We start from the raw sequence: 12,756 nt of genomic DNA, 5'->3' as shown, positions 1-12,756 counted from the left end.
ACGACATTTTAGTCATTTTAATAAAATGTGAATTATGTCCAGCTATGTCAAAAAACTGTTCTTTTGTTTAGGGTTGGTTTGTGATACTAGCAATGAATATTGTATCTCATGAGAATTTTTCCTAATGATTTATATATGGTCAGGAGGAATGAAACTTACAGCTGCATATAAGAAAAGACAAGATTTTATAATTTTTCTATTCATAGTCTGTAGTCTTTGTTTTTGCAAGAAAGATTGTGTGCTTCTTAGAATAACGTGTTGACTTTTTATGAGTAGCTCAGTAGGTGTTTCTAGAAAAGGACGCTTACCCTAAGGTGAACCTGGTCCATGCTCCGAGTTTTTAGTGGAGTCCGAGTCGCTCATTTACTTTTGTTACTTCGTATGAATGGTTTGGTTATTTTATGTTTTTTGTTGTGTTTGTCTGTTTTCTATGTCTGGTCTTTGTCCCTGGTTTATATTTTTGTTGTGTTTGTCTGTTTTTTTATGTCTGGTCTTTGTCCCTGGATTATATTCTTTTGATTTCTGCTGGAATTTGTGTTCCCTTGATTTCATTTGCATTTAACCATTTGGGTGTAGCCATGCAGACTTGCAAGTTAACCAGTCTAAATGTCAGATTTGTTATTTGTTATTTCAAACACTGTTTCAAGCATTTACAATAAATCAATAATCAAATTATTTGATGAAGGAATGTTTTTCTGTACCATTTCAGGACCATACTTTAGTGGGAAGACATGATGCTCCAACTCAACAAGATATACAACTAAGTGGTCTAGGAATTCATACAGAACATTGTGTTGTAGATATTGAGAATAATGATGTATACCTCTCACCATTAGAGGGAGCCAGGTGAGGACTACTTAACAATGTGTGATGGCCTTAAAATCAAATTCTTTTTCTTATCAAACAGTCTAAAAAAGTTTTTGACTTTTCACAGATGCTATGTGAACTTTATAAAATAAACAGTAGTCTAAGGGGAAGTGTGATTTATCAGGGAGGGAATTTTACTGTAGAATTACATATTTCCACTTTTTTTTTTATCAATCCAGATTTTTAACATTAGAATTCTTTTTTTTACTGTATATTTACCACAAAATTGTGCCAATTACCATGGCTCCATTGCTTCTCAAAACTCATTCCAGAGTTATCTTTCCTGATAAACATACAGATACAAAAAATATCAAAAATGTTTTCTGTGCAACTCCAGGTAAAATAGTATACCTGCGTGCCCACTTACCGAGTGGATGTAGTACAAAATGTATTTGAATCACCTTGTTTGTCCAACCATTCGAATTTCTGTCACAATTATCCCCGCTCTCAATGGATGGATTGATTTCCAATTTAGTGTGTGATGGGACATAATGTTGTAAGCAATTTTAGTTACTCTCAAATATCAACTTCTGTAAAAGTGGGGGTTTGCATAGCATGACAATGTGTGCAACTTCATGTTTGTTTTAAGTATTTCTAAAATCATAAGTGAGAATTATTTATTTCTATATGTTTAACCCATTAAATCATTAACCTTTGAACTCCCACATTGCCAAATCTGTAGGTGGACTGATACAGATATACAACTTTATCAACCTACTAATTTACCAAATAATTAGGTGGACTGATACAGGTATAAAACTTAATCAACTTCCCAATTCGCCAAATCTTTAGGTGGACTGATACCAATATAAAACTTTATGAACCATCCCACGTGCCATTTCTGAGCATTCTGTTGCCTATATCATATGTGTCAGTCAGTTTAGAACTGACTTGACTGTCAAGATCTCCAACTGGTAACAGTTTCATCACTGTCAACAATTTACTTCCTTCTAATGAGTAAAAATATGGAAAAATCAGATAGCTGAAAAAATAGTGATGTATTTGAATTTAAAACTTGTTTATGGTGTTAGGTGTTATGTAACTTAGACAACCAACATGTTTCTTTCAATTTTCTGTCTTGTTGTTCTACCACATATTAATTTTCTGTCATAGATGTGATTTCACAGAATTTACGAACCTTTCAAAGTGAGAAAAATGTTGTTCAAGAATTACGTAACAATCTGAACAACCGTGTTTCTTAATGATTGTCATATTTTTTTCGTCCATAAATAGAAATATCATCTAAATTTAATTTTGAACATCATTTTATAATCATACAAACATCAGTAATAATTGATGAGGTTATACAATGTTTTATTATAGTGTAGTACTTTGTGCTAACAGATATGAAATTTAATGACAATATTCTTACATAACTATCAGTGAATTGATTTAATAAGATCTCTACATTAATCATTTAGGCAATTAACACTAGAAATACTGGTGAACAGATGTTTTGATTTTTTTTTATTATCTTTTTTGTACCAGTTAAAGACACTGATGTTTTCTTTTTAAGTTTATTTTTTCTGATGCAGTCGGTATAATTTCACTTTCTACCCTTTGACCTTAAAGACGCTCTTCCATGGAAGTGCAAGTCAACTGATCACAATTCTGTTTCCTGATTGGCCAAATACTGATAACTTAGTGGTGTTATAAAAACTCTATCGAAAATTGTGTTCCATGTGTTATTTCCTGAATGAAATGTATAAAATTATAAGTAAAAAAGAACAAAATTTTACCGCATCAGCTATATTTTTTTAAAAGATGGTACTTATTTTATAAATTGCAGTATCATGGAATACATAATGGTTGATACAAATTTCTTTTAGTTGTGATAATGACAGGGATATATAGTACAAGACTGAACTTTATATTGCATACTTATAGAGCAGGCTGGTTTTCACAGGTGACAACTCCAGAATAATTCGTCCCATGAAGTTACAAAATGCAGTTTTTGCATAAAATCTTATTTTTTCACAGTTTTCTCAGAACTCCTTTTCCCTGCTAACTTTATACTGTACATGCACTATACATGAAATCTGGGATCCACATTGTGACATCACAAATGTTACATTGTTTTTAAGTTGCTAGGATGCTTTGAATAAAAAAAAAAAGTTATTTCCTTGTTTAAAATGTCATTTTTATTTTGAAATTTTTTATGCAGTATAAAGACAAGGTCAATGCACTGACTTGACAAAAACTAAGATACACGAATTAGGCTGAAAACGGTGAAAATGCTTGGCAGAGCCTTGCATTTCCCTGAGCATTCTAAGCCTCATCTTGTCAGTGCAGTGTTATTGTCTAATTCCACATATAAACCAGAACAAGATTATAAAACTGAGACATTGGGGAAATTCCTAGTAGACTCCCACGTCCTCAAGCAGCATAATTCCTTCAAAAATACAAGAACATGTACTATTCATGTTTTGAGAAGTTTATTTGAATATGTGTTTTATATATTTCAGGACTTGTGTAAATGGATCATTGATAAATGATAAGACAAGAGTAAGACACGGAGACAGAATTCTTTGGGGTATCAACCATTTCTTTAGAATTAACTGCCCAAAAGTGAACAATAACTTGAACAGTGAGTATAGATGATTATTATACCCCTAAGGAGAGAGGGGTTATTTTCCGGCGGTAACAAATTTCTCAGCAACTACACATCATGGTCTCTTGAAATTTTAAAACTTGCTTTGTATAGGTATAACATATGGTGGGATATATTTTCAGAAAAAAATTGCCATCAACTTCCTGTTTACTGAGAGTTTTGTTTATTTTCCTTGAACATGTATCGTGATTGAAAGTGCGGATATCTCTAGTGAGCCATTGCTCACAGAGTTCTTGGTTTTATTTTCTAAAAGCTTGGTAGCCCTCATAGCAACATTGATTCACTGACTAAGTATCCCAGATTTTCTGTGTTCCTAATTTATTATATTTTTTAGTTCTATAAAAAAAAAATGAAGTCAGTTTTTAAATTTGGATACGAGAGACGTTAAAAGTCAGCAAAGTTAATTCTATATATATTAAGATCATCTTAAACATGTTGATGGGGGGCTCGAAATCTACACCTCAGTGATAAAACAACATAGCCGTGCATTATGTCCAAAATCAAGGTTATTTGAGTAGAAAGATCTCTACCCCTCATAGGCGTGGCCTAAAATCATATGAGATATACCCTGTGCCAACAAAATTATTGGAGGTTTATAGTAATTTCTTTTCTTTACTTTTTTAAAGCCAAATGCAGTAGACTTTCACCTTTCAGATTTTTACATGGTATGTTTTGTGGTATGGTTGAATTTTTTCTGGTTTGATATTTAGGTTGACTGAACTACAACCACAAACTTTAGTGCTCCATCTACATAGTTACAAAGGGAATGCAAGCTTTATATGTAGGCTTTTAAAACGTTTCTTCAGTTTTGTACTGCCAATTTTTTGTAAAGGTTGCCTCATTCTCTTTTCCTTAAAATACTTCACTCTTCTGGAATATTAATGAGTGTTTCAAAACAAAAGATTCTAATTATTGGATATCAATCTTTTCAAATCCCTTGATAAAAAAATATAATTGGCCTAAATGATTTAATGAAAAGATGCATTCTTGTCTGAAAGATCTGTCTCTACAACTTGTTTAAGGAGGTAGATCTAGGGTAAGGGACACAATCTTACAAATCAGTGGAACGTTTGTATTCACTATTTTGCATCAATTTCTTGTAAGAATCAAAATAACTAGGGCTGATTTAATTCTGTTTCAAATGAAAGCTTGAAAGACTTTAGTGAAATTGAATATAATTCAAACACATCATTGATTTCAAGAGTTATGTCCCTTACCATAGGTCTACCTCCTTAAGTGGTAGTGCTTAAGAAATTGTAGGTTAAAGTTTGTAGTTTCTTGTGACGCAGTCAGTATAGTTTCCCAATTGGCCAAATACGGATAACTTAGTGGTGTTTGAAAAAACTGTATCGAAAATTGAAATTGCTTGCCACGTGTTATTTTCTTGAATGAATTGTAAAAAATTTTAAGAAAAAAAGAACAAAATTTTACCAGGTCGTCTATCTTTTTTTTGAAGATAGTTCTTGTTTTAATAGAAATGTAGATAGGACATGCAAACCTATAATAAGATTTTTGGATCCTGTTACAAATTGAAAGTCTACAAGGAAATGAAATTCTGTATGGCTTCATCTATTAGACAGAGTACTATTCCTCTTGACTTAATGGAATATTGTACCATCTTTTATCTATGGCTATAACCATTCAATACCATGATACAATTATATACAGTTTTTAAGTCTCTTTTGTGACTGTCAACAGTGTACTGAAATTTTATTGGATCTCAGAATTTTTGTCTGTAAAAGACAAACAGTTTTATTAGGAACCAAGCTCCATAGTCTGGAGAACAATCAGTGTCTGTAAGTGCTGTCATGATAGAACCCAGTTTTGTCATTTTACTATATCCAATTTATTTGTCTAAGACAATATGGAGCTGTTAATGACAATTTATTGTAGGCTTTATTAAATCAAATGTTTTCATTTCATCTGACATCGCAGTGTTTCATTGAACAGATGAACATTCTTTCCATCTGTCTTTTAAGCCAACTTTGAAAATTACCTACTCTGATATTTTTATATTAGTTAGGTTGTGATATTATGTAATTGTTCAATTATGAGAATATGATATATAAATAGTCCTTTTTTTATATTTATGGAAAGCAAGACATTTTAGCAAGTTTTTCAAAGGGACGTAACCCACCAACATGTGACAAATAGGTTGGTGGTCTCAGTGGGGGAAGGAAGAACAGTAATATTTATTTACTTAAATTTAATCTATTTACACTTTGGTAATTTGCTGAATGGTTTGAAATAAGTTATTTAAAAATTATCAAAAAAAGTATTTGATTTTGATGTCTACTACTGTCCATTAATGCTTCAATCGAACAGTAAACCAGTCTGTTGGGTTGGAGAGTTACTTCCCTTTGCTCAAAATAAAATAAAAAAAAAAAATAATAAAAATGAAGTCAAAATTGTGATTATGAAAAAGGTCTATTAGCAGTATTGATAGATATAAAAATTCAAAACATAAATAAAAATTGTTGTATTAGGCTAATGTTTTGGGTATTGGGGCTACAACAAATACATTTTTTTTTAAAGATGGGAGAAAAGTCTGAACGGTAAAATTGTTTATTATCTGAACTAGTTTCCTCTAGCATGATAGATTGACGTTACACAGGACCTTCATCAAATGAAATTGACCATTATTTGTTGATGGCTAAATTAGTTCCAATATTATCATTCTATTATATAGTTTCCCTTCTTTGTCTGAAACTCTTTTTATGTGAATGAGATTATGACCTACTATGGACATGACCCCTGATGAATCGGTAGTGATATTATGAGCTATAGTCTGTAAGCTTAAATTGATTTCCACAATTATTGTCTTTTATGGAGACTAACCTGCCTAATTTTGAAATGACCTCTGACCTCTGATATACTGATTGTTAGTTAAATTTGTGTCCACGCTGGATGTCTGTTATTAATGAAGATTCTTTAGCTGAATCTTGGTTTTAAACAAATCCCAGCTGAAATCAGAGCCTGATATTTTGATTTCAGACAGGTTTTGGGATGACAAAAGATGTGTATAATCTAATTGTGTCAGGATCCCTTTGAATGAAACAGTGTTAATGGTATCTGAGACTGTTACATAACCCAAATTGATGCTGACCATAAATGTCTGACTGTCAGAATGAAATGACTGGTACAAGTCTTGTCATATCCTTGATAAGTACAATAATGTTCTTTTTATAGGCAATTAGTATAGCAAGATCTTCCAATATACTCTGAAGCATGAATAAAACAATGTTTTATGATGTTTTTCTGAAGTTGTATATGATGTCTGTTCAGATATAAGTTGATTAAAAAAAAATTGAATTTGGATAAGTAGTATGTCTGTAAACAAATCAGTTTTAAACTACTATTGTATATGTTAGATGGTCTGTTTGTCATTTCCAAGGTCATGTAACTGGGTAAAATTCCAATGTTTATGTCAGATAGTGTGTTCCTATCATTTCCAAAGTCATGTGACTGGGTAAAATGAGATAAATGGTTGGATGTCCAGATATTGTTTTGTAATTTGGTAACAGAGAAAGTTGATGTAATGTTATCTCAGGTACACTTGAAGTGTGATATTTTTTAAATTGAAAAATAGTAAGACCTCCTGAACAGTCAACACTGATGGACCCACAATGGTGTATCTATAAAGTTTATGCAGAAGTGGTTAATTGAATCTCATCTGGAGTGTGATATGTGATGGACAGACCGACAAACAGACAAGGATCATTTTATACCCAATATGTTAAATGGGGCAATATAAATAAAAATGTCTGAAACTTTATAGAGCTGGACAGGTCAACCAATATCAGTATAAACAAGCCGGAAAATACAGTCATTTTCTATTAGTTTCTTATGGTAAACTCCTTGAAACATTCACGTTTCCCATTTTAGCATGTGAGTGTATGTGTATCATGTGTTGAAAAGCACGCTATGAGCATTTGTGTATCCTGCGTTTACCAGTAAACGCATGCTAACAGCGTTTATTTATGATGCCTTTAAATGCACACTGAGAGCGTTCATTTATCATGCATCTAAATGCACGATGGGAGCCTTCTTTTGAATGCATAATAGAAGCATTCATTTATTGTGCGTTTGGTGAGTGTTTACCCTGTGTTTAGGTAACATGGGTGCAGGAAACCTAAACATCTTAAGGAGTGTAATTGCCTGAATCAACTTATTGGTTCAATATGCTATTACAATAATAATGTGACAGTAGATGGAAAACAATGAGGTGATTTGATAAGGTCTGTCTTCACTGTAGATTTGACAGGTTTGAAGATTGCAATTAATTGACAAAGTCGTAAAAACATATGTTGTTTTCTCGTAAATATTGGTGACATCAAAAACAGACAATTGCAAAAATTTCTGCCATGGCAACTACTGAAGGTCAAGTTTCTAAATATTTCAGAGGAATCAAATAGAAATAGATTTTATAACTTGTAAAATTTGAATGTTGCTGAGTCACGTTATTATTATGATGTAGTAACTAAATGACTTGAGTTTATATTTTGCGATATTCAACTTTCACTAATTTTGTGGAACCTATAAATATGTAATGGTAAATCTAATGATTTTCTCATGAAACTTTTTCCTAAAAAAATTTACTGTCTCAAATAAAGCTCTTTGTTCAATCAATACTTTTATGACTAGACTTTAAAACATATCAATATTCCTATATTATATAAATGTTACTAATGCACAGTACTCAAATGATTTTTTTTGTTTGTTTTTTACTTGCAATATCGAACTTTATTGTAAACTTTTAAAAAATCAAATAGTTTGCCACAAATTTTTCACTTAATTTGTTTTGAAACATATATTCTTGAAACTCAATAATGAATAATGGAAATGCATCTATTTTACACCTATACAGTATGAAAGTTTTATCTGAAATTAATGCATAGATTATTATTAGGAATTTGGTATTTCCATATTAAGATAATAGCATTCATTCTTGAGATAATAGGACACCATAAAAATAAAATATTTTGGATATTGAAATTCGAACTGTATACAGGTATGTTTAATTCAAAACCATAATGACCTTACTCTCAGCTTCTACATGGTTTATTTTTTAAGGTTTTCTACCTTAGAATTGCTGCAACTACCTCCCTTCAAATATTGCTATTTTGTTACTAGTTTTTAACATAGACAAATATTTTGCTGGTCTTGTCTACAAATCAAGCAAGGTAATCTTTGGTGTGTGTGCCCCCATTTATTTTCAAATCCCCTGTACAAAAGGGTATCTGAGTATTTTTACAAGAGATTGATGGCTAATTGCTTTACTTGCTTGTATCTTAATTTATTGATAACTTCTGTCAAATTATCATAATGTTTATTGTTCATTTCATTTTTATCAAAAAACAATTTTCAGGTCCACAAAGTTCCACTGAACCTGAGCAGCAGATTGATTACAGCTTTGCTCAACAAGAGTTGATGGACAAACAGTTCAGTAACGACCCAATACAGGAAGCCATCGAAGGAATCGTTAAACAGCATCAAGAGGATAAAGAAGGTAAGAACTTGTACTTGGTTCAAAGTTCAGGAACATTTTGGGGCTAAACATGAATTTAGGAAAGAGGGTCATGTAGTTTTCTTCGCTGGAAATTACTTGATAAACAATTAATAATCCAATACAGAAATATGAGAAACATCATAGTTAGAACAGAGAAGTTTGTACCTGTACATGAAGCTATGTATTGAATTATTGGACAATATTAAAAGGACAAAAATTTAATCTTGTAATTAATTACAAATTGAGAAAGCTATAGTCACAATTTTGGAACTAAGGGCCTAATTATTATGATAAGGGAATCATATTGTTTATCTCAAGATTTGTCAAGCAATGGAATAAGTTAGGACTTATAAAAGGTGTGTGATTGTAAATTTGGTGTTATCAGAACTGATCATAAAGTTTGAGGCTGTACTACAAAAGAAAAAGGTCCAGATGGAACAAATGACACATTTTTGATAAACTTTATATAAAATATTGATTTATTGTTCTTTTGTAGAGGCATTAGAACAACAAAGGAAGCAATACGAGAGACAGATGCAGTTGTTACGTAACCAGATTATGTCCCCTGGGACACCATCAATGCCAATCCTGCCATTTAACATGAGTTTTACCTCTCCAACTGGTTCATCACACAGTGGTATACAGAAACGGTACCAGAAATGGGCTGAAGAAAGGTAGGGTTGTAATGACGATACAAATTAATGTTTGATGAAACTTGTCTATTCCAACATCTGAATATTGTTAAAAAATTGTGTAACATTTTTAAGTGTTTTCATTTACACAAAATGACGAATTCCTAAATGTGTCCCTACTATATGTTTTGATGTGTTATAAAACTTTTTATGTACATATGTGACAATTCCCCTTGTATGTAAGACTGGATCAGTGTTTGTAATGATACTTCTGTAATTAGTACCACTCCATTTCTAATCCGAGCAATCAGCAGTCTTACAGTACTTCATCAATTCTACTAAGAGTCGTCCTTAGTGATTTAATAAGTCATCTGTTTGGTGTTAAGGAATGATGGTCTAGCTTGACATAGTACAAATAGAAATGATAGCAACTTGTGTAATCTTAGGCCTGATTAACTACAGAAATAAGGATTTATTGTGAAATTGAGGATTTGAGCCAATTTGTTATGTTTGTTACTGCTACTGAAAGTTTTTTTTGTAAAAGAGGTGTTTTGTATGCAGGAATGATTAGAAAGACTTATTTGTAAACTTAATGGAATTTTTCTTGGAAGATCGAATCAATTATCATTCAGGAGATAGTATTACTAGTATTTTTCATGGAGTGTCAGTTTATTTTCAGTTTCTCCAAACCTTGCTACTACTCCTTCTCACAGAAGTACATTAAATATTTTTAATCAGAAATAGTTTATTCATATTTTTTTCTGATGAAAACATTCCCTTCATATCACTATAGATGGAATGACAAAGCAACTTTGTTATAAGAAGTTTTAAAATTGAGATAAAAGATTGGTTTGTTAAAACTGGAAATAAACTATTAGGAAAGGATTGTTTGACAGAACTGTTCCCCCTGCAGTTCAAGAATACTACCCAAATCACCTGATTAATATTTCTCCTCTTATTGAATTTTCACTTTTGTTTTTGGTACAACTATTTTATGACTTTGCCACTACACATTACCAACTGAACTATGACTGTCTCGTGTCTTTTAATTTGTATTTCTTCTCCGTGGACATCTAAGAGATTTCCTTTCTCACCTGATTTATATCGAACTTAGTAAATGTTTTGGGAGTCTAGAAAGTCAAGTTATATTTATTGCCAGCATTTTAAAGATGGTTAAAGTATGATTATTTACCTACATTTAGGGACAGTTCACTGGAACTACTTTCTTCACAAGAAGCCATTTTTGTGGGTCTGTAAATTATCATTTATTTGATTATTTGTTGTCAATTACAGCAGAAATTCTGCATCCAGTGTAGAATTTGAAAAACTCAAGAAAACTGGTGCACCACAGAAAATGTAAAGAACCTCATGCTTGGGCCTTTTAAATAAAAATTGACCAAAATATCCTTTTGTGATCCTTGAATAATTGTTATTTAGATGCTTTTATCATAATTGATTACAGGGAGAAGACTTTCAAACAAAGCCTGGTAAAACTTAGAGAGGAAGTAGCTAAAGCTAATGCCCTTGTACAGGAGGCAAATGTTCTCGCCCAGGAGATGGGCAAAAAGACAGAATTCCATGTGACCTTACAGATACCTGCCTGTAACCTTAGTCCTAACAGACGGGTCAGTAATCTTAGTGATAACTACTGTCAATGTATTTTTATCCTGTTGCTGATATTGGCAGATCTTTTCAAGTTAACATTATCAAGAATATAAATTTTCATACTTTCAATATATAGTGTTAAAAATTAATATCATGGCTACTTATTTTTTCATGCTTATCTGATCACCTGAATAATTGATACATGTGCAGTATTTATCTGTGTTCTTGAAGTTTGAAAAAAAATAATTTTTACCATTCAAAGATATATGTATGCATTTAAGCATTTTAATGACATGTAACAAAAACTTGTAAAAATGTTTTTCTTACAAGCTGTGATTTTCTTTAATTTCATGCAGACATAAGAGCATGGAAATAAAACATCATTTTATTAGTTCTTAACACTTTCTTTGATAATTTTTATTTGAAAAAAAAATCGGGCACAATAATGACACACTGGAATAATCAATATGCAGTTGTTGCCATTATTTTTTTGTGTTTACTGTAAAACATCACAATAGTTCTGAACTCACTCCTTAATACATGTATTGTCATTTATTTTCAAATTAAGTCATGGTTACAACTAAATTGTTTGTAAATGTAAACAAAAAATAAAACTAAAGTGTCCAAGAAAATATGTAGACCTACTTTTAATAATAAAAAAAACAGACAATGAGTTAAATCATGGCGAGTAATTATAAAATTCATATATCTGAATATGACTTAAAAACATTTTTTTTTACAGAATTTAAATGAGGAAAAAAGTAGAGTATCAAATGCTTCATCACAATATTTTGATTTTGATGTGCCCACTGAACTAGTGGATGGTGTATTGGAATCACCTTGTCTGTCTGTCTGTCTGTCCAAATTTTTATTGCTGTTATTGTTGCTCAAAGTGGATGGATTCATATATATAAGGCATATATGTTATGAACGACTTTGATTGATCTCCAGTATTAACTTCTTGATTTGTTGGACTTTGCCATGTTTCACTATATGGAATAATAGGGATAAAAATCGCAAAAATCTCAGCTCTTAATGGATTGATTGATTTCAAATTTGTTGTGTGGCTTCATATAGAGAAGGCATATATGTTATAAGTGATTTTGGTTTCTCTGTGATATCAACTTCATGTACAAGTGGGAGTATTCATGGTGTGACAACATGTGCAACTTCATGTTTAGTCAAGAAATTTATTATAATATTGCCAAAATTTAACATTTGTAATATTGCCAAAATTTAAAATTTGTAATTTACCCTATTGCCTTACAGAAAGGGACCATGATAAGTGAACCAGCCATCTTAGTCAAGAGGAAGAAAAGAGGCAACCAGATCTGGTCCATGGAGAAGTTTGAGAATAAATTGATAGACATGCGAGATATGTATGAAGAACGGAAGACGCAGGGATTGCCAATGATGGTACAGGATGATGTAGATGATGATGACTCGTCGTCGGTTTGTGTGCTTAGCATGATGCTTTTAAGTTTGCGTTTTATTCAGTTACTTGGTTTAGGTGGTTTGAACTTTTTTTTATT

General features: G+C 31.6%; 1 protein-coding gene across 5 annotated transcripts in view; it reads left to right on the top strand.

Annotated features, from left to right (window-relative positions):
* The window catches only part of LOC148598746 (kinesin-like protein KIF13A), a 173,619-nt gene that overhangs the window by 132,245 nt on the left and 28,618 nt on the right, over nt 1-12,756 (top strand). For 4 of the 5 annotated variants that reach the window (XM_088561674.1, XM_088561673.1, XM_088561672.1 and 1 more), the window contains exons 14-19: nt 710-846; nt 3,333-3,454; nt 8,847-8,987; nt 9,484-9,661; nt 11,082-11,244; nt 12,494-12,676. In XM_088561674.1, coding sequence (XP_088417800.1) covers nt 710-846; nt 3,333-3,454; nt 8,847-8,987; nt 9,484-9,661; nt 11,082-11,244; nt 12,494-12,676 — 924 coding nt within the window. The remainder of the gene's footprint in view (nt 1-709; nt 847-3,332; nt 3,455-8,846; nt 8,988-9,483; nt 9,662-11,081; nt 11,245-12,493; nt 12,677-12,756) is intronic. The other variant, XM_088561671.1, reaches the window with a different exon arrangement.

Source organism: Perna viridis, chromosome 14 (assembly GCF_037379345.1).
Source record: "Perna viridis isolate PV_CMFRI_1.1 ecotype Kerala chromosome 14, ASM3737934v1, whole genome shotgun sequence".
Taxonomy (NCBI): domain Eukaryota; kingdom Metazoa; phylum Mollusca; class Bivalvia; order Mytilida; family Mytilidae; genus Perna; species Perna viridis.
This window is presented reverse-complemented; position numbering and strand designations above follow the sequence as displayed.